The 21163-nt window shown below is 51.5% G+C and overlaps 1 protein-coding gene and 1 pseudogene across 10 annotated transcripts in view; one reads left to right on the forward strand and one right to left on the reverse strand.

Annotated features, from left to right (window-relative positions):
- Window positions 1-21163, forward strand: part of ACSF3 (acyl-CoA synthetase family member 3) — an 83906-nt gene that overhangs the window by 57684 nt on the left and 5059 nt on the right. For 8 of the 10 annotated variants that reach the window (XM_071220037.1, XM_071220041.1, XM_071220042.1 and 5 more), the window contains 2 exons: window positions 6359-6485; window positions 20408-20542. In XM_071220037.1, the coding sequence (XP_071076138.1) occupies window positions 6359-6485; window positions 20408-20542 (262 nt within the window). Of the gene's footprint in view, window positions 1-6358; window positions 6486-9038; window positions 10250-20407; window positions 20543-21163 lie in introns of those variants that run through there. The other 2 variants (XM_071220044.1, XM_071220043.1) reach the window with 2 other exon arrangements.
- LOC139440413 (Y-box-binding protein 1 pseudogene) lies at window positions 3722-4779 on the reverse strand (annotated as a pseudogene).

Below are 21163 nucleotides of genomic sequence, written 5' to 3' on the forward strand. Positions count from 1 at the left end.
TTTGGGTTCATCCTGTTTAGGACTCTTTGCAACTCCTAGGCTCATGTGTGTATTTCTCTCACCAAGTTTGGGAGGTTTTCACTCATTATTTTTTTCAAATAGGTTTCAATTTCTTGCTGTCTCTCTTCTCCTTTCGGCACCCCCATGATGTGAATGTAGGTACACTTGAAATTGTGCCAGAGGCTCCTTACACTGTCCTCAATTTTGGGGGGTTCTTTTTGCCTTTTGCTTTTCTGATTGGGTGTTTTTTGCTTCCTTATATTCCAAAACACTGATTTGATTCTTGTCTTCATCCACTCTACTGTTGATTCCCTGTAAATTTATTCTTCATTTCAATTAGTGTACCCTTCATTTCTGACTGGTTCTTTTTTATGATGTTTAGGTTCTCACTAAGTTCACTGAGCATCCTATAACCAGTGTTTTGAGTTCTGCATCTAATAGAGTGCTTGTCTCCATTTTGTTTAGTTCTCTGTTTTTGGAGTTTTGTTCTGTTCTTTCATTTGGGCCATGTTTCTTTGTCTTATCATTTTTGCAGCCTCCCTGTGTTTGCTTCTCTGTATGAGGTGGACCCAAAGAAAATAGAATTATGTTCTGGAGGGCAGGCCTTTTGTAGTACAGGCTTTCCCTGCTAGGTGAATGTTATAGGAACTCATCTGAATCAGTGTACCAATTGGCATTGTTGTGAGAGGCTGCATTTGGCTTCAGTGAATTTTTTTTGAAGACTCTTTCAAGGCATTTGCTCATTTCACGATGGGTGATTTACGAGCACACCTGTCTACACCGTACTGAGTGTTCAGCAATTTTGCCTGAAAATGCATGATCCCCATGCCCGTATTCACCCAATCTCATACCAAGAGACTTTTTTTTGTTTCCCCAGATGAAAAAAGTCCTCAAGGGGAAACATTTTGCTAAGCAGAAAACATCACAAGCAATAAAAGGCATCAAAATCGATGAGTTCAAAAACTGTTTTTAAGCAGTGGAAAAAATGTCTCGATATATTACATCAAATGGAGAGTACTTTGAAGGTGACTGAAGTTTAAACATGTAAGAACAAATACACATTTTTTATAAATAAATTCTGGTTTGGGGGGTTCCCCCTTGTATTGGTTGAGCTGCTACGTCTCCCAGGCTTGGTAGAATGGCCTAATGTGTAGGGTTCTGTAGGGTCCAGTGGCACAGCCTTCCCTATCACCCAAGTTGGGTACTCGAGGTATGCCCACTGTGTGGGCTGAGTACACCTTTCCTTTTATAGTTGAGCTTTGGCTGCTGTTGTCATGTCAATGGGAGGTATTTACCTACACTGATCAGCTGCAGGTACTGGCTATGACCACTGACCACCATGGAGGATCAGCTATGCAAAGGTCCACCCGACAGAGCCAGACTTGCTTCAGCAGACTTGAATCCACCCCTTGAGTGTGTTGCTTGTGGAGGTGGTTGGATGGTTGTGCTTCAGTGTATTTGAAGCTTTCCACTGGGTGCACTGGCTCTGGGGCCTCCAGGAGGTGCAGGCCAAGGTCTGCCTTCACCTGTGTTCTTCCCATGGCCACCTAGCATAAGCTACAAAGTGATCTGCACATGGCTGCTACTTATGTTGGACTTGGAGGTGCCCAGGCCAGGCCAAGCTGTAAACCAAGGCCTGCTGCTATTAGTGACAGCCTGCGGATACTTAATGAGAGGTATCAGGCATGCTGAGGCCAAATGCTGCTTGTTTGAGAGAATTTAGGAAAATCTGAAGCATGAGCCAAGACCAACCATCTGTATGGAAAAGCCACTGAAAAAAAGCCCGAAAGTGGTTGGTTTGAGCCTCAGGGAATCACCAGGGTGGTGCAAACAGTATGAGCCATGTTGATGGAGTCTCACATATGGTTCCCGCCTGCTGGCTATGTGGGGAGAGGGCTCATCAAAGGAGCAATGGCTACTGCCAGCACTTCTCTCTGGGAGAAAGCCCCTCCAGCTCTCACCCTGATGCCAAACAATTCACTTCCTCCCCATATCTCTGGTGCCTCTCAAGCTGCTTCCCCAGCACTGGAATTCAGAGGGAGCAAGTCTGAGTAAGAGTGGGCCCCTTAAAAGGAACTGCCTGGGGCTTCCAGAAGCCTTCATCTTCAGAAGCCTCAATCCCCACTGGTTCTTACAGCCAGAAGTTTGGGGTGCTTCTCTTTCTGGCACTGGAACCCTGGGTTGGGGGGTCCTGGTGTGGGGCTGGGACCCCTCACTCCTTAGAGGGGACCCCTGCAGCTGAGATGTCCCTCCCAACTTTTACCCACTACTCATGGGTGTTGGACCAGACTGTACTGTGTGTCTGCCCCTCTTACCAGTCTGTGTGGTGTCTTTAATTCCATAGTTGTAGGACCTTCATTCAGCTGGATTTCAGGTAGTTCTGAATGATGGTTGTCCGGTAGTTTAGTTGTAATTTTGATGTGGTTGTGAGAGGAGGCTAGCTGTGTTTACCTACACTGTCATGTTGATTGGAAGACCCCGTTGTATGTTTTTAGATGTTTTTCTGCATCAATTGGTTTTTCTTCATTAGGCTGCTAATATGGGATTATATTGGTTGATTTTCTAATACTGAACCAACCTTGCATTACCAGGACAAACCCCACTTCTTTGTGGTGTATCATTTAATTTACATAGTGCTGGATTTGATTAGCTAACATTTCACTATGGATTTTTGCATCTGTGTTCATGAGGGATTCTGTCCTGTAGTTTCCTTGCACTTTTTTTGTCTGATTTGGGTATCTGTAATGCTTGCATCACAAAAATGAGTTGGGAAGAGTGTTCCCCCTTCTTCCATTTTTGGAAGACTTTGCATATAATTGGAGTTATGTATTTTTTTAATGTTTGATAGAATTTACCAGTGAAACCATTTGGGTCTAGAGGGGGGTCTTTTTTGGAAGATTTTAACTATATTCAACTTCTTTAATAGTTATAGGACTATTCAAGTCATGTACTATATTTCGGATAAGTTTTGGTAGATTGTGATTTTTTTTTTTTAGGAATTGGCCCATTTAAGTTGCTGGATTTATGTGCATACTTTTTCATAGAATCCCCTTACTAACCTCTTAACATAAGTAGAATCTGAAGTGATAACCTTCCCATTGATCATAGTGAGCATTCGTGCCTTCTGTTTCTTTTTTCTTTGTTATTCTTGCTGGAAGTTTGCCCATTTTTTTTATCTTTCTTCAAAGAACTAGCTTTTGGATTTATTAAATTTCCTTTATTGCTTTTCTCTTTGCAGAAAATATTAGTTTCAGTCTTTGTTTTTTTTCTGTTTGCTTTTTAATTTTTTTTCTCTTTCTAGTTTCTTTTTTTATTACACAAAGACAAATATTTAAAACCTTTATTAACAGGTGCTTGGAGTTTGTTGACATTTTTGAAAAAATTAAGTTGTAAACTCTTATTACAAATTAAAAATGTGGTTTTTAAAATCTCAACTTGACTAGACATGAAGCAATTTAAAAACCTTTAAAGGTGTATTGAGGAAAAAACAGGCCTTTTTAAAAAAATTTTTTATTGTTATTCAATTACAGTTGTCTGCATTTTCTCCCCATCCCTCCACCCCACCCCAGCCGAACCCACCTCCCTCCCCCACCTCCACCCTTCCCCTTGATTTTGTCCAGGCTTTTTAAAAAAATTGTCATTACCAAAAAGAGATGTCTTTAGTTAAAAGTAATAAAAACCCCATGCTGCAGAGATAATTCAGATAGTTCTAGCTGTCTGGTCAACAGGCAGAAAGCAGGCACTTAAGGTCTTCGGCTCCAATCTTTTGTTCGCTTCTCATTGCTGCAATTTGATACTCATTTCTTCCCGTTGGATCACTAAACCGGTGATGGTAGAGATGGTAAGCCAGAATTTGCTCAGCCTCAGGAGCGGGCAAGTTCTCAGCTGGTGGATCAGCTGCTTGTGTCTCTTTGCCATCTTGTGGTTTAGGGTTTTGCGGGGAGGATCTGCATCAGTAATTGAAGTTGTGAGGGTATAGACATTGAGGTGGCAGTTGACCTTAGTCTCATCTCCTTGATTCTCCTTATCTTCTACTTTGCCGTCTTCCCTAGGCTGTCTTACGGGAGGAGGGCCCCTGCAGAATCGTGGTCTATAGCCCCATACATGATCTGTCTCACTGGTCTACCTTGTTCTCCTGCACCTGGTTGTCGGCACCCTCCATCCCTTCTCCCCACACAGGAGAGGTGGAACGCTGTGGTCCACACTCACAGGGTTTCTGCTTGTAGTAAGGGGGATCCGTCTCTTGTGGTAGGGTCAGTGCTGTTGGGCCCAGCCTTCGGGAGCACGCTTCGATCCCTCATCCTTTTCCCCACTCTCACTGTTCTGGTAATTCTGCTGGTAATTGCATGGGGGACCCCTGCGACGTGGACAGCATCCATAATGGTTACAGTCTGCTGCATATATACTGCCACCAGGCCTGTAACATTTGCTGCCTCTACACCCTTTTCTCCTGCAGCAACATCACACTCCACAGTCTCTCCACCCCCTACACTGTGAAGGTACTTCCTGGGGTTATCCTTGTTTACGGCAATCTGATAAACAAATATATATTCCTCGGTATCATTCCTGTTGATGAAATAATATCTATTTCTTACATTAAACCATTTTACTGTTTCCAAAACCTTCGTCGTTGTGATCTTTTTGTCCCCTCTGGCAGGTGCTGCCAATGTGAGGCCACCAGGGCTGCTACTGTCTGCATGCGTGCCCGCGGTGCTTGGAGTCGGCAGCACTGGGAGCAGGGATGGTGGGCAGCTGCTGGGTCTCAGCCTCGCTGTTCATGGTTGCGGTGATGGTGACTGGGGCCACCACAGCAGTGGGGCTGCTCAGGGTTCTCTGGGGTCTGCTCTCTGCTCCCACTACTGATAGAACTTTTAGTTTCTTTTCTTTTAATATTTATTTATTTTTAGAGAGAAGGGAGGGAGAAAGAGAGGGAGAGATACATCAACGTGTGAGAAATGTGTGAGAAATGTACATTGCTCCTTTGCCTCCCACACACCCCCAACACCTGGCCCACAACCCAGACATGCCCTGATTGGGAATTGAACCGGTGACTATTTGGTTCATAGGTGGGTAGTTAAGCCACTGAGCTACACCAGCTGGGGCCAAACTTCTAGTTTCTTAAGGTGAAACTTTTAGGTCATTGATTTGAGACCTTTTCTCTTTTCTAGTACGTGCATTTAATGATACAAATTTCCCTCTAAACATTGCTTTAGCTATACCCTCACCAATGTTGATATGTTGTATTTTCATTTCCATTCAATTAAAAATATTTTCTAATTTTCCTTAAGACTTCCTCTTTGACTCATGGATTATTTATAAGTGTGGTATTTATTTTCCAAGTGTTTAGTGATTCTTCTGTTATTGATTTTTTTACCTTATAGTCAGAAAACATACTTGATATGATTTCAGTTTGTTAAAAAAATTGTTAAGGTATGTTTTATAGCTCAGAATATGTGCTCCTGCTTGATGAGTGTTCTACTGGTTTGGATTGGAGTGTTAATGTCAATTAGATGCAGATGGTTAATGGTGTTGAGTTCTTCCACAGCCTTGCTGGTTTTCTGACTACTAATTCTTTTACTAAGTGAGGAGTGTTGAATTCTCCAACTAGGCCAGCAGTGACCTACCAGAGAAATGCACCCAGGGCCTTGTGGGGCCTCCTCTGCATGTGCTCTTCCTGGCACCATGGAAGCCCTGCTTGGTTTCTTATAAAACCCACCTCCCTCCTGCCCTTCACTGTGGTCACATTGAAGAAACACTTGAGAGTCTCTGACTTCCACAACCATGTGAGTGCCAGTGCCACTCTCTCCTGGCACCCAAGTCTTCCTCCTGGAGCTGCCCTGTCTCAGTTGACTATGTCAGCTTCCTTTTCAACAAGCAAAGTAACCCCACCCCCCATGCTCCCCAGAGCTGCAACCATCCCAGAGCTCCTCCAGTAGCTGCAGGTGGGGTGTGGGCAGCTGCTTGCTTCTCCTGTCCATGGTTTGTCCAAGAAATGCCCTGAACACAGGATTTCACTAGGAGCCAGAAGCATGGCTTTTTAGAAGTAGACAGCTAATCCAGCCAGTCCCAAGCTCTGAGACCTGGCAACTTACTCACATCTTCTAATCTATAGCATGGAGCTGTTTTAGGGTGAAGAGATGACTCATAGCCCTGCTCACAGCAAGGCAAGCTCAGGGCACAGCTTGACACCATCATGATTGAGTGTCTGTGTTGAAAGCTGTGTTTCTCAGTCATTTCCAGCAGTGTTTAATTTCAGAGAAGCATGTGGTCCTCAGGTTGGGCAGGGCACAGGGAAGGCAGGTGGAGACCCCATCCTGAGAGGTGTTGCTCTAATGTGTGTTTCTCTCCCACACCACAGGTGACCCCAGGATTGAAGGAGAAGGAAGGGGAGCTCTTGGTCAGGGGACCCTCTGTTTTCCGAGAATACTGGGACAAACCAGAAGAAACAAGGAAAGCATTCACCTCGGATGGCTGGTTTAAAACAGGTAGGGGCACAGAGAGGGAGGGGGAACTGGAGCAGGGGGGAAGGGAAAAGATCATGACTTGGCTACCGCATGTTGTCACCACACCTGGATACCCCAGAATCTTCCATCAAGGGCAGAGACAGGGCCTGGGAGGGGGGTGCACTTTGTGTCTCTTATCTTCCTAGCTGCACCCCCAACCCAGCACCTCCACCCCCTGCCAGCCTCTAAAAGGAAGCTCCTGAGGCCACAACCCTCAGGAGGGCCAGCAGCCCCTGCCTGGTGGTCCTATTGCCTCTCTTGGGTCAGGACACCTGCCCCTCCCAGTCATCACTGCACTCTTGGTCAGAGAGCCTCCTCACCTCCTCCCTCTTACCCTCCCTCTTAGTCCATCATGCTTTGTAAATCTTCCCCTCCCCCACTCAGGATCAAGGTTGTTTTGATAGAATGTGGTTTATTTTTGGTATAGGTCATTCATTTCCCTGTTCCCTACCAAAGTCTGTAATCTGTGTCACCCGCCCAAGCCAGCAAGTGTAAACCCATTGCCAGAGCCTGGGGCCCCAGTGCCCAGCAGGAAGAGGCAGCACCGCTGGAATGCACTGGTGGGGCCCCCATGCCAGCATCCTCTCACCTGGGGCGCGCACCCCGAGCTTGCTCTGAGGAGCCTCTTGCCCTCTGCTCCCCCATCCCACATCCCTTCCGCCATTCTGTTCCTCACCCTTGTCCCCTTCTGTTTCCCACTCCCCACCTCCTTGAGCCCAACAGTTGACGCGGCAGATACTGGGAGAGTGCACGTTTGCAGCTGCATCAATTCACTGGTGTGTGTGCTCATCCAGAACACGCACCAGAACATCAGCTCCCTACTTGTAGATGGGGGGATTCTGGGTGGTTTCTCCCTTCCTTTTTGTCTCTCTGTAGTTCTATAACTTCCATGCTGTACATACATTAGTTCATAATAATCTCAAGGCAACATTTTCTAAAAAGAAAGGCCTGTTTTCACATGTCATCTTACATGGCCCCATAATCAGAAATGTGCCTTAATGCCTGCTCTTCTGTGGAGAAAGGAGGCCACCTCAGATGGGATGGGTTGCCTTCAGGGGTCACTGTGCCAATCGGACCAGGAGAGAGGGTATGGAGAAGACAGCTGTGGCCCTTAGCCTGCTCACCCCCATGGTATGTGCTTCTTGGGTCTGCCACTCACACATGTGTCATCTCACCAGGCTCAGGTCAGCGTGGGTTTGTAGGGGATCCTGTGTCCACTCTCCAGTCTGCCACTGTCATGAGCCTGAAGTCACTAAGTGACGGAGCAGGGGGCTGTGTGGGTCCATCGAGTGGGGGCTTGAGGGTGACGGGGCAGTTAGAGAGTCCTTCTGGGAGGTATCAAGCAACCCCCTTTTCACCCCTATACAGGTGGCACTTAGGGCTGGACTTGCTGGTCCCAGCTGGCCCTATGTCCACGCTGTGGTCCCACAGTCATCCATGGCTTTCTCTCTTCATGCACCTTCAGAAGTGGATTTCCTAGTGGGTGTGGTTGGTAGTATTCCATCCCCCCTTATCCCCCCACACTGGGTTCTGAAGAGTTTGCAGATTATGTGTCTGTCAGCCCAGAACAGAAGCTAGCACCCCAGGAATGCTGGCAGGAGAACCTGCGCACCAGTCAGCAGAGGGCCCCTGCCTGGGGGCCCAGGAGCCAGGTTGCCTGTTTTGGACCCTCTGGTCTCTGCCTGTGACAGGATGTGGTCAGTATGTTAACACGTGCCTGTCTGGTTTACCCTCTGTAAACATCTGCAGTAATACACGTCAGTCTGGTGGAAACAAACCTCTCTCTGTTATTGTCCTCCAAATGCAGAATTTAGGAAATATTACTTTTGAACTAATCGTGCTTTTTACACATCACTCTGAGTGGTTCTAATTTGTAAACCTGACTGACTTTGTATCCATCTTCTTTCATTTTAAAATTCCGATGAAAAACTGCATATTTTTTTCTTTAAAAACACAGGAACCAAACCCTGAGGACTTTGCCAACAGCAGGGCTGACTGAGCACGAGGGCAGCAGCAATGCAGAATGCAGGGCAGTCCGCGTTCAAGCGTGTTAGCCCCGCTCTTGATGAGTGTTTCAGCTGAAAAGGAATAGTATGCATTAATTATTGTAAAGAGATGTCTTTAGGAGAAAATGATTTTGAAATTCAGTTTAATTTCATTGTAATGCACTGCAAACAGGAAGGGAGTATGTGTGTTTAATTGGCTCTCGGGGGTAAGGCCTGGAAGCCGCATGCCTTTGTCACAGGCCATTAGCGATACAGACTGCATAATGAGAGTGCGCAATCAGCTCACAGCTGCCGGCTCCTGCGGGGAGAGCATGATATTAAATAGAAATCAGGATAAATTAAACTTAACCCTTTCCCTGGCCAGGCCCTCCTGCCATGTGAATTCTGGCCGGAGCTGGAGAAGAGCCGAGTTGGCCAGCTCCTCCTCAGTGGCCTCCCCATGGCTAGGTGACAGGAGACAAGCCAGCCACTTCACTTCCAGCTACTCCAGCCCTCCCTGCCCTGTGTGTGTCTGCCTTCTTCCCCGCAGCCCAGTCCGCCAGGGAGAACATGTGGACAGCTCCGTACAAGCCCCCAGGGCTCTTGGCTACCTCTCAGGGAAGAAATCAAAGGCCTCCCCACAGACACTTCCCTGACAGCCAGACTCCTCACCCTCTGAGTTCCACCCAAGCCCCGCCACACCCTCAGAGAAGCAGGTGGGCACACACAGGCACTGGTGCCAGCCCAGGGCAAGGGGACAGGCGATTTTGGGACCCAGGCTCCCTCAGGGTTCCACAATGACCCTGCTGTCGGAGCAGAGGACATGGGGATAAGGACACTGACCTGAGGACATGGGTGGAGATGAGAACACAGGGTGCACATGAGAATACAGGGATGAGGACACAGGACAGCGCTAAGCACACAGAGAGGAGGACGTGGGATGGAGCTGAAGACACAGAGATGAGAACACAGGACAGACACCAGATGGTGATAAGGACATGGGACAGAGCTGAGCAATCACTGTGTCTCCTCCTGTGTTCTTGATGCTTTTACCCTGATAACTGAATATGAGGAGACAAAAATGGCATCTCTGATTTATTTCAAAGGATATGCATCATACACTGTTGAATGTTGAAAAGTGAGATAGTAAACAGTAAACTGTATTTCCCTAATCTTAGATAGATACATGCGTAGAAGGTATGTAGGTAACTAGGAGAAAGAACCACAGGAAAATCACCAGAACATTACCAGGGTGTCTGGTGGTGTCTCTTCCCTTTTAATCCTATAGTGACCATGTGATATGATTTACAGAGACAAACATTAAAAGCTATTTATTTAAGAAAACAACTCACCGATAGAACAGCAGAAGAGAGCGCCCTGATGTGGGCTGGCTGGGCTGCTGGAGGTTTGCAGCCTCTGTGGAGTGTGGATCTAAGGCATCGCTGTCGTCGTGAATGAGGGCCAGCCGTGCAGCCCAGGGAGTCGCCCACAGAGCCCAGCCAGCTTCAAGCAAAGACAACAGGCAGGCCCCGGAAAATAAGTGCGACTGGCGAAAAATGCAGGATATGTTTCACTTCCTGGTGATGAAAGAAAGAAGCATGGAAACAAAGACTGAATCCTTTCAATCAAATTGGCAAAGAGTCTTAAAAAGCTGGCACTCAATGCTGTCAGGCCAGAGCTTCCCATACACAGGTGGGCCTGGGTATCAAGAGTGTTCCCAGGAGTCTAATTAAAATAATCAAAGGTGGTCAAAAGTGGGTGTGTCAAGACATCTGTAGCAGAATTATTTATAATGTGAGAAGTTGGAGCCCCTTTCTCAGTGTTGGGGAGTGGTGTATAACTATGATCCGTCCAAACAGCAGAGTGATGTGAGACCTTAGTCGCCCATGTTCTCAAGAACAGCAACATGAGGGAGCCCTGTTGGTGTGGGTCGTGCACACGTGTGTGGGGGTGCCACGTGGGGGGTGTCATGTGGGGGGTGCCGTGTGGGGGAGTGTTGTGTGGGGGGTGGGCATGACTGGGCTTGTATGTGCCGAGCACAGAACACTGACTCTTATTCCCACTGAATGACTTTCACATCCTTCTCTGTTTTCTCTCTCAGTATTTCTTCAGTAAGTTTTGTACTCTTACAAACACAGATAAGTACAAAGCGCTTTTAAATTTTGTACTGAAGTTTAAACTTTCTCACATTAAGAAGGCCTCAGAACAGTACTCAGAAGTGATGTTGCTCTGCTTACACCTTGCCAAGGCAGCTTACTCATGGTTGCCTGAGCTCTGACACGTTTCTCCGTAAAGGAGACTTTTACTTTGACCAGTAAGTCATAGTTAGGGATTCAGCAGAGTGTTGAAAGACAGGGACCCCAGTGTCTCACGGTAGTGAGTGTGATAGCACAGGTAACTGCAGGTGGTCACAGCCTGCACCTGGCTGACCAAGAATGACCATTTTGTACACGAACCTCGCTTCTTCCTGGGAGGGAGGGTCACTGTTCCAAAGATACTGGGTGTCATCGGCTGTTCAGTCTGCAGCTGCCCTGGGCTTTCCCTGACTGCATGAAGCTGAGCCCTGCTGTGGCCTGCGTGGTCCCCTTTGCCGGGGGCACCTTTTGTGTGCAGATGCTGTTGTGGTAGCATAGTCCTGTCCAGCAGGCGGCTCCTTTGTGTGAGCTTCATTTTTTCATGTTGCTTAAAAATCCTTTGTTCCCTGTGGTCATAATTATCTTCTCCTGTATTTTCTTCTGAAACTTATCGGGCTTCGCTTTCATGAAGTCCAGTCTTCAGTCCACCTGGATCTGGCTTTCATGTGGTGGGATGCAGCAGCATCATGGCACGCGTTGCCCTGCACAAACCGCCCTGTGTCCTGCCATGTGCTGCGCTGCACGCGCCCGCTCCTGGGCCTCCATGCTGTTCCTTTGGCGCTTTTTTTTCCTTTTTGCACTGGTCAGTCCCAGGGCTCCGGACAGAGGGTGAATGTTTTTGTTTTTGTTTTTCATAAAAGCTGGGCGTCTTGGCTGGAAGACACTGTTGGTTTCACCAGTTGTGGAAACAACCACCATTGTCCCCCCAGACTTGTTAGCTGTTTTTTTTTTGATATTGATCACCAGGTGCTCAATGACCACTGACACAGTCCACCCATCACCCCCGCAGCACTCTGTCATCAGTGGTTCGTGTGCAGCGTCTGTGGCATGAGGCCCTGCACATTTGCTCAGAGCTGGGCTGTGTGGGAACCATGGCTCGTTTCCCCAGGTTGGGAAGGCTTTGTCTGTTCATTTCCTATGTCCGCACCCCAACCAGCTCTGCAGCACAGGCACACGCTGCCACCCTCCCTCCTCGGAAGAACCCCTCTCCGGTGTCCTGCTGCCCTCAGCTGGGCTGTCACCTCCACATCAGTACACAGCTCACACCTGGCCCTCCATTGCTCCCAGCACCCCCTCCCCCCAGGCTAAACCTTCTGTCCCTGCACCATGAATTCCTCCCTCCCTCCTCTTCAGTCCTCAGGTTGAGGCCCTCATCCGCAGGAGCCTCCTGAGAATGGATACATATCTGGCAGTGTCTTCATTCTAGTCGGGCTGGGTACAGAATTCTGGGTTAGAAATCATCCCTTTATTGGTTCCCAGCGTCCATGTTTGCTGCCAGCTGCAGCCATGTTACTCTTGGTGCTGCATGACCTTCCCCTCCGTGGAGTCCTAGAGAATCCTCTTCATCCCCAGAGCCCTGAAGTTCGACAGACCATGCACCGTGGGTGCTCTGACTTCCTCCTCATGCTGGCACTCTGGGAACCATGTCCTGTAGTTCTGGGAATTGTTTGGCTGATATTGTCCCCTCTGATGCCCAGCGACCTCTGGTGGCATAGAATGAGAAGGGTGTGTTGGGGCAGCTGAGCCCTAGGTGCTCACAGGCCCACCACTTCCTCCTGCCTGGTCACTCAACACTCTCTGTCCCCAGAGAGTGAGCTGCCACCACGCTGCGAGGCTGGGCTCCACCTGCTTCTCACTTTCAGTCCATCCTTCTCTCCACCTCCTCCCCAAGGCTTCTGCCCGTGCCTTTGGTGTGAATCAGCATCCTGCTGCCTCTCTCCATGCCTTCACTGGGGTCCACTTTTTTGAGTCTACATAGTTCTTGACCACTAACTAGTTCATCTGCTTTCCAGCTTCCAATATTTTTGTTAAACATAATCTCCTTTCCTGTTCTCCCTGTTTAGAACTTTGTGCCTTAAAAAAGTAACTGTTGATTTTGTTCCAAAAGGGAGACAACTTGTGTTCACCCTGCCATTTCTCCCTGGTAGTTTTCAGGAAAGATTTATGCTCCTGGAAGTTGTCGTGTCTTCATTTCCTTCTGGTATCATTCTCTGTCCCTCGGGAGTGGGTCAGGACAGCAGCTGCCCAAGTCTCCACGTGGCACACAGGTGGCAGCAGCTCCTCTCTTTCACCACAGACACCCATCTCTGGGTCCCGCAGGATAGCTGCACCACCACCCAGCCTATTGGGTGACCTGCAGACTGAGCCGAGATTCTGAGTGGACACACAAGGGGCCTCGGGGCAGAGCAGCCAGAGCTGACAGCCGTGGTCTCCAGCCCCCTCAGTATCTTCAAGGACCAGGAGCCCCAGTGCAGGATGCTCCATGGCCACCATAAGAGCATGCCTGAGTCTCCTCTACTTTGTTTCTTCACACTCCTGTCTGAGCTTTCTGCACAGCCAGGGACGCAGCATGTGGGGTGTCGGCTTGCCCCCATCCACAGCTCAGTATCCTTATCAGGACAGGGACAGTACTCTTCCCGTGTCACTCCAGGGTCAGGACTCTCGCCCAGCCGGGAGTGCTTCATCCAAGGACCACACATGGGCAAGGCCAGGCCTACTGCCCATGGTTCACCCACACATCCAGAAAATTAGCCTCTGAATATTGGTACGTTTATTTTCAATTACAGATTAGGGCAGAGACACGAAATAGCATTGGTTTGGAGAGCAGTGCCCAAACCCTGCTGCATAGCCCTGTGCCCAAGTGCCATACAGTACCCTGTGTTGACCACTCTCTGAGTGCGGCCAGGCATCGGAGCTGGGAGGCAGGACACTGCTCATCAGCAGGAGACTGATCTCAGGATCAGTGCATTTTGATAAATGGGTGGTTAGAAAAAGTGAGAGTTGTTGATTCATTTAGGGTCTTTGTCTGAAGTTCCCCCTCAGCAGCATGACCCTCACCATGGGGCTGACCTCTGTCTGCTGCTCTGTTGAGACTGTGTTTGGCTTCCACGTTCTGGGCCTGGAGGATAGGGCTGGAGCCCTAGAGGACATAGGGACGGTCCTCACCCTCACTGATGCTCATCCAATGAATCTGCACTGAGAAATCGGAAATCACAAACCACACACGGAGAGCGGGCAGAACAAGCAGGGAGGCCCATTCAGATCATGGTGTGTGGAGGCCTCTCTGAGAAGGCGACAGCCAGGGGGAGGCAGGAGCACACTCCCACTGCGTGTGCAAAGCAGGAAGGGATGTGATGTTGGTGCAGAGCTGGAGAAAGACTACACTGGAGAATTCCACCCTAGAGTCTCCCCTTAGCTTTGTGAGATGCCAGGAGCCAGCAGGGCCCAGTGGGCCCGTCAGGAACTTGGGATTTCTTCTGTTGGCCTTGGAAAGTCTTCTCCTCTATGGCTAGAAAGGAATTCTGAAGCAGCCAGGGGGACAAGGATTCCAATGTGGGACAGCTAGTAGCTGTGTGGTGGTGGCCACCTTGAGGGTTGGTATGTGGCTTCCTGGCTGTCATGGCCCACTGCATGTAGGCACATGCTCCAGGTGAAGAACTGCCACCCCTTAGGCCAAGTGAGTCCCAGGCATCCCCAGGACCTCCCCGAGGCAGGAATGGGGCAGGGCTGACCACCACCACTAGCTTTGGTGGAAAGACAAGCATCTTGATCCTGCTGCCATAGGAGTTTGGGCACAGCCTCTTACTGATGGGCAGCCACCACGTTCTCTCACACAAGCCTGGTGCCTCAAGAAGGACGCAGAGCTGGCACTGACGTCCTTCCCAGTCAGCTGCACTGGCCCTCTGGGTCTGCCCCCAGCGTGACTCAGTGGAACACACAACTCTAGTGCCGCCGCTGGGTCAAGTGGTGACCCTACCTGGTTGGTGTTCACCCAGGCAGGAGCACACACACACTGGGGCAGGGAGGCCATAGGGGCGTCAGCACTTCACTGAGGGAAGAGTTTACTCGAGTTGCCTGCACAGCCCTACTGGGAGAGCCATGGCTCCTGCGAAGCTGTGAACACGCCAGGGCCACAGGGCCTGACAGCACCTAGGGCAGTCCAAGGGGTGGGGGAGAGCTGGGCTGTCCCTCAGGATGGACAGAACAGTGTTCCCAGGAAGAGCAGTAACACCTAAGGAAGAGTCCCGGCCTGATCAGGGGTATCTAATTAGCATCCTGACAGGCTGTTTCCCACATTTGTGACATTTATTTCTCAGCCATAACTTTGGTTAGTACAAATTCTTCCTTTAAAAGATTATTGCTTAATTATGTGTTGCAGATGCTGCAAGTGACTTGCATAGGGGTGAGCCCATGGGGTGGGGAGTGCTCTCCTGGAGTTTCCAAAGGGGAATTTCTCCATAAACCAAGCAACAATTTCTTAAAATTCTTTATTTTGAAATACTTACAGAGTCATAGGAGGGCACAAGTAATGTGCAGAGAGGTCTTTGTATCTTTGCCCAATTTCCCCAGATGGCAGTACCCATATAACTGGTGCATCACCAAAGCCAAGTCCTGGGCTCACTCAGGTCCCACTGCCCCACACACACTGGTGTGCACACAGGCAGGTGCGTATGTTCAGCTCCCGGCCCACTTATTCTGTGTGGGGAGCCACGTAACTACCACTGCTGCAATGAGAATGTTTCTGTCACACAGGGCTCCCTTGAGCTGCAGCTTGGTGGCATTGAGCCTGTTCCCCTCTGCCTGCTATCCCCAATCCCTGGCCACCACCATTCTTTGTCTTTTAGGGACGTCATAAAAATGGAATCATATAAATATGACCTTTGGGGATTGGCCTTTGTCCTCAGCACAGCTCCCTGGAGATCCACACCCGGGGGCTAGCCCCCACATCCCACAGTCAGGCCCATGGGGACATGGCTGCTCAGTAGATCTCAGTAGATCTCTTGTCTCAAGAGAGATTTGCAGCCCAGGCTATGGAGCAGGCCTGAGCCATCCAGTACTGGGGCCCACTGCCTGCAAACAGGGCCTTTATTTGCACCCAACCGGGCTTGACCCACATCTCATCAGAGGCAGGACTGGCCGTTGGCTTCAGGCCTGCCGCTGGTCTCCCCAGTGGGGTGGGTGAGGCCAGCAGTGGTGGTCACCCGCCCTCTGCGGGCTGGCCTGTCTCCGCCTCACAGGGCCTGCAGTGTCTCCTGTGGCTGGGGGCAGCCTCCACAGAAAGGCTGAGTTCCCTGCGTGCCTGTGCAAGACCTCCCAGTGCCCGGCCCAGGCCGCTGCTGGCGGCTCGTGGGCAAGGGCCCGGCAAGCACTGTCACTGCTTCATGTGCGTTTGGAGGTGCCACTCGTCAGTCAGGGCTGCTTCCGGCATGAAGGCCACGGCCCGGTATGGCCTCGCACCCTTCGTCCAGGTCTGTCCTGCCTCAGAGCACTGCAGAAATTCCCTGCCATGCTTCTTTTTTTTTTTAAGTCTGTCTGCCCTGGGCTCTTTAGGGGTTTAGAGACTTGCTTCGTTCCTTAGCTCCTTCTCTCCTGGACACTGCCCAGTGCAGGTGCTTTCATGGCCACAGTGGGAGCCGAGGGAGGCACACCTTGTCCTGCTGCGCTGTGCACCCGGCTCTGTAGTGCTGGTGGGGGCAACTAGGGGTGACACTGCAAGCTCCACCAGTGGGTGCAGCACTCAGCAGACTCACTGTGCCAGAGAAGGCGCTGCAGGGGCCGGCTCTATGAACACACGGCTCCCACCCTTGCAGGCTGGCTTCCGTGCTGCATCATCCCCCCAATACCCTCAAAGGCTGAGGACCCCTTTTTCTGAAACCGCTTCGTCAGCACCACTGAGCACACATGTCACCGGCCTGTAGGCAGGCCTCGCCCTCAGAGAAAGATTGCCTGTGGGTCAGAGGATCTCTGGAGCTCTGCAGAGCACCACACTCCACTGGGATTTAGCCCCCATTTCAGACAACACCCAAGGAAATAATTGTGGAGGGGTATTCCAGGTCCCTGCTTTTCAGAGCATCAGGCAACCATGTGGGCCTTGCCTCTCGATTGAGCCTGCCCCCCAGGTACTTGCCTGATCATCCTGCCCCTCCCGTCCAACCAGGTCCCCAGGGTCTCCAGGCAGTACGAGGGTCCCCTGGAGAGGGATTCTACACTGGTATCCAGTGGACCCTGCACTCCACAGACCCTCCATTCTCACTCATCATCCCCCCACTCTCCCCTAGTGCCCTCACCCCAGAGAAGGAGAGTGCCCCAACCCACCTTCCTGGAGTCCAGCCATGCCTCTCCCTCTCTCTAGGGTCCCCTCAGAGCCAGAATTCCTTGACTCTCCACTTTCCCCAGCCCTTCATCCCACTGCCTCACCTCCTTCAGCGATGGCCCCATGACCTTTGCACTTCTGAAAGCAGTGGCAGCCCCCAGCCTTATCCTCTAGACCCCTCCTGAGTGCTCTACTCTGCCCCACAGACCTCAGGTTGGTCCCCTCCGCCTCTGCTCTGCTCCTCTCCCCAGTGAGCCACCAGCATGATGGTTGTGGGGAAGCTCCAGGAGCCCTGGGCTGGGTGGGCCTCACACTCTATCACTTGGCTGTGGCCATTCCCAAAGGACCCCAAGAGGTGGGGGTCCATGCCAGGTGCTTCCTAAAGACACTGACAAGCTGTCCGTGCAGCTTTCCCAGCGGCCAGGAGACCCAGCCCGAGTTCCAGAAGGGTCCTTATGAGACAGGCTTTCTCGGAACTGTTTTTGGCTCTTCAGTTCCTGCCCAGTGTTTTCCCTGGGTGACCACCATTGATCCTCCAGGTTTCATGCCCATCCTGTAATGTCCCCATGCATGTCTCTAGCCCAGCTCTCCCACAGGCCCTCAGTGTGCCCCGCCCATGAGGTGGGCCAAAGAGCTCAGACTGCTTCCTCTCTCACCTGTTGGTCCTGATCCAGTCCTGTCCTGCTCCCAGGTCTCCTTGCTCTGCCTGCTGTCCCACCCACCTTGTCTCCCAACTAGGCATGGCTGCAGCCACAAGCCAAGCACAGTTTCCACAGTGCAGTGGGAAGGAGCTTTGAGAGGCAAAGGCTGTCTTCTCTACCCTGGGCCAGGCCTTCCCATGGGCTCCAGGGCTCTCAGTGAAGACAGTGTCGGGGCACGTCCTGCGTTGTCCACCCCACCGTCCTCCTGGCTCCTCACAGCCTCACTCCTGCTCCCACGGGGGTTGCATGCACATGCCCCTCGCACACCGGGCCTCAGCCCCCCACCCCCACCTCTACTTCACATGCTGCTTCCCTTCCAGACCTCGATCCACAAGGCTGGGTACCCTGCCTCTGCATGTGGCCGGCCAGCAAACGCAGCCAGAACTCACTGTCTCAGGCCACAGAGCACAGCTCCTCACCTGGTGAGGGTGTTTTAAGGCTGCTGTAACCACTCACCACTAAGTGGGGGCTTCAAACACCAGGAATCTATCTCCCAGCACCACCCTCACCCCCCACTGGTTCTGGAAACCAGAAGTCTGAAATCCAGGTGTCGCAGGGCTGTGCTTCTCTGGGGGTTCTAGGGGAGGATCCTTCCTGTCTCTTCCAGCTCCTGGGGCTCCAGGTGTTCGGGCTTTGATGGTCACCAGCCTCTACCTCCACCCTTACCCGGCCTTCTCAGCTTCTGTGTGTGTCACGTCCCCCTCTGCCTCCCTCTTTTAAGGACGTATGTGATCACATGTGAGGCCTGCTGGGTAGTCCAGGATGGCCTGGACTACTGTCATCATTCAGATCCTTTTTGCCTGACAAGGGTCCAAATAAGTGACTGGAGCTCTCCCTCTTGTGCGTCTTTCCTCACGTGTCACATAAATCTCCAGATCTCTCCATGATACAGCTTCTGTATGTTTCCATCACCATCCCTACCACTCCAGTGCTTGACTCTCCTCAGGAGGAGATCCTAGTTCTCACTCCTCTTCACCAGGCTGGTGGCAAGAGACAGGTGCTGAAGGAAGCCGTCGTCCACCGAGAGCCAGTTGTGTAGGAAGGGGCACCTGGAGATGCCAGAGAACTGGGGTGTGAATGGGCTGAAGCAGGGGAGGCAGCAGGTGGAGCACAGGAATATTGCAGGTGGGGAGCCACATCCATGCCCTGGATGTGTCAAGGGGAGACATGTCCGAGTGTGGGCACAGCGGCAGGGGGTTCTCCCCCTGACTTAAGCTGCATTAACACAGCAGGGCTGAGAGCGGTTCAAAGAGGGTGCAGGTAACATCGATGGAGGCCCCAAAGACACATCAGCCTTGGTATGGGCAGTGGAGAGGGGTGGTCTCCAGCAAGACCCAGGTCAGAGGCAGAGCCCAGGGCAGGCAGCAATGCCTTGCTCCACTGGGTCCCTGGACTTGTCAGGCCAGCGAGATCGGGGTCAGGAAGCCCCTGGAGGGAACTGAATGCCGGCACAGCCTCACTCTGGGCAGTGGACAGATATGACGGACGTGAATGGACTGGGGCCACTCTCTGCATTTAAATGAGGGGCAGCTGGCAGTCAGGAAACTGGTGGAAGACCATGCATCTGTCCAGTGTGAAGAGCACACATCCAGAGCCAGGGCTGCATAGCTGCAATGGGAGAAAGGCTGCATAGGCCTTACGGACTTAGAGCAAACTGCGCCCTCCCCAGTCCCCACAGTCCACTCCTATCCCTTCACGCCTGTGCCTTCAGGCTGTCGCAGCGCCACCATGCAGCTTTCTGAAGCCTCTCGTTTCTTACCTTTCCTATCAGTGCAGGAGAGGGAACCACCACACTCGCTGCCCTGTGCTCTTGGAGCCCGGCCTTCCCGCTGCACTATAAATAAGCCAGCAGCCCATCCAAGCACACCCATCCATCTTGTTTAATAGACTGGAGAGCACCCTGCACCTCAGCAGGTCTCAAGGAATGGTAAAGTGATAGATGGCTCCTTCCTGTGTCAGACAGCATGATGTATAATGAAATATTTATGATTTATTTCAGCTAATAACCTAGCATAAAGTGTAGGGTGTGAGTGCAGACGGGTGAAACAGCACTGCTTGCAGAGGGCGGGATAGGAGTGTCCCCTTGTGCACATGCCACACATTCACACGTGTATACACTGACACACGTGCTCTCACACAGCCCACCTCACCACTCCCTCGATGCCCCAGGCTGGAGTGCAGATTTCCAGCTCCTTGTTGTCCTCCATCCCACCCCCTCTCATGCTAGGTGGTGTCTGAGAAAGGACACTGGATCCTCAGGCAGTCAGCTGAAGATCAGGAAGGCCCTTTCCTCCTGTCGGAGACCCACGTGGCAGCTCATGTGGCCCAGGAGCACTCCATCAGGAGAGGGCCGACGGTGATACCCAGCCCCACCAGGGCCCTGCCTCAGCTAGAACCCCACAGCAGATGTAGGGAGGCAGCCAATTCTCTCGTTTCTTCTCTGCTCTTACAGACTTGAGACAGCTGGTAGGGCACTGGGTGGTGACAGCGCAGGCCCCAGCCATCCTGCCTTCATAGAACACAACCAGAGAGGTCCGTTCTGGTGTCCACATCACAGACTGAGGTCATGGCCATCAAGCTCTGTGCTTGCTGCCTTGTCCCAAAATTGCCCCATACATGGCCAGCGTACCAGTGGTATTGATGCTCACAGACACAGGGGCCCACTGCTCCCCACCCAGGTACACTCATCCTCTGTGCCTGTCCTTGCAGACATGGACTGAAACATGCTGAGCCCAGCATGCCTTCTGGTGACCAGAGCCCCTTTCCTCAGGTGACACAGCTGTGTTCAAGGACGGCAGCTACTGGATCCGGGGACGCACATCAGTGGACATCATCAAGAGTGGTGGCTACAAGGTCAGCGCCCTGGAGGTAGAACGGCTGCTGCTGGCCCACCCAAGCATCAAGGGTGAGTGGCCATGGCACTGCCAGGTCAGCCCAGTTACACTTGGTCCGGACCCGCTGTTGCAGGAACATGCCAGATGTGTCTTCCTCTGTTTGATTATAGATGGAACGGGGACCAGGTTGTCCCACCATGGGACACTACACAGTGGGGCTCTGCCTGCCCCACATCACAATTAGGATCTGGCACCCCACACCTCAGTGCAAGGGAGTGGCAGTGACCCCATGCTCAGAAGTGACAGCATGCTCAGGTTAGCCGTTGGCTGAGTGTCCTGGGCAGGACCGGAGGCTGAGGCTGTGGATGCTAGTTGAGGAAGTGTGGGCTCCGCCTAGACCTCCTGACCTGGGGTCTCAGGCTGTGAAGACCCTGGGGATGGTGGAGACAGCTCCTGTAGCCCATCATTTCACCAGGGCTCTCCCAGATGGCCTGTCCGCGGGACCCCATGGGGATGGGGAGCAGAATGTTCTGGGATTTTAACTGTCCTTAGCCCTTTCATCAGCAGTTGCCCCCAAGGATAGTGCAGGGGAAGGTCAGGAATGGTGGGCAGGCCCTCTCCCCTCCGGCCCCACAGAGACACTGTGGGGAGCCCATCCTCATCCACCCCCAGCAAGATCCCTGCACTCCCTA

This window comes from Desmodus rotundus, chromosome 12, assembly GCF_022682495.2.
Source record: "Desmodus rotundus isolate HL8 chromosome 12, HLdesRot8A.1, whole genome shotgun sequence".
NCBI classification, from domain to species: domain Eukaryota; kingdom Metazoa; phylum Chordata; class Mammalia; order Chiroptera; family Phyllostomidae; genus Desmodus; species Desmodus rotundus.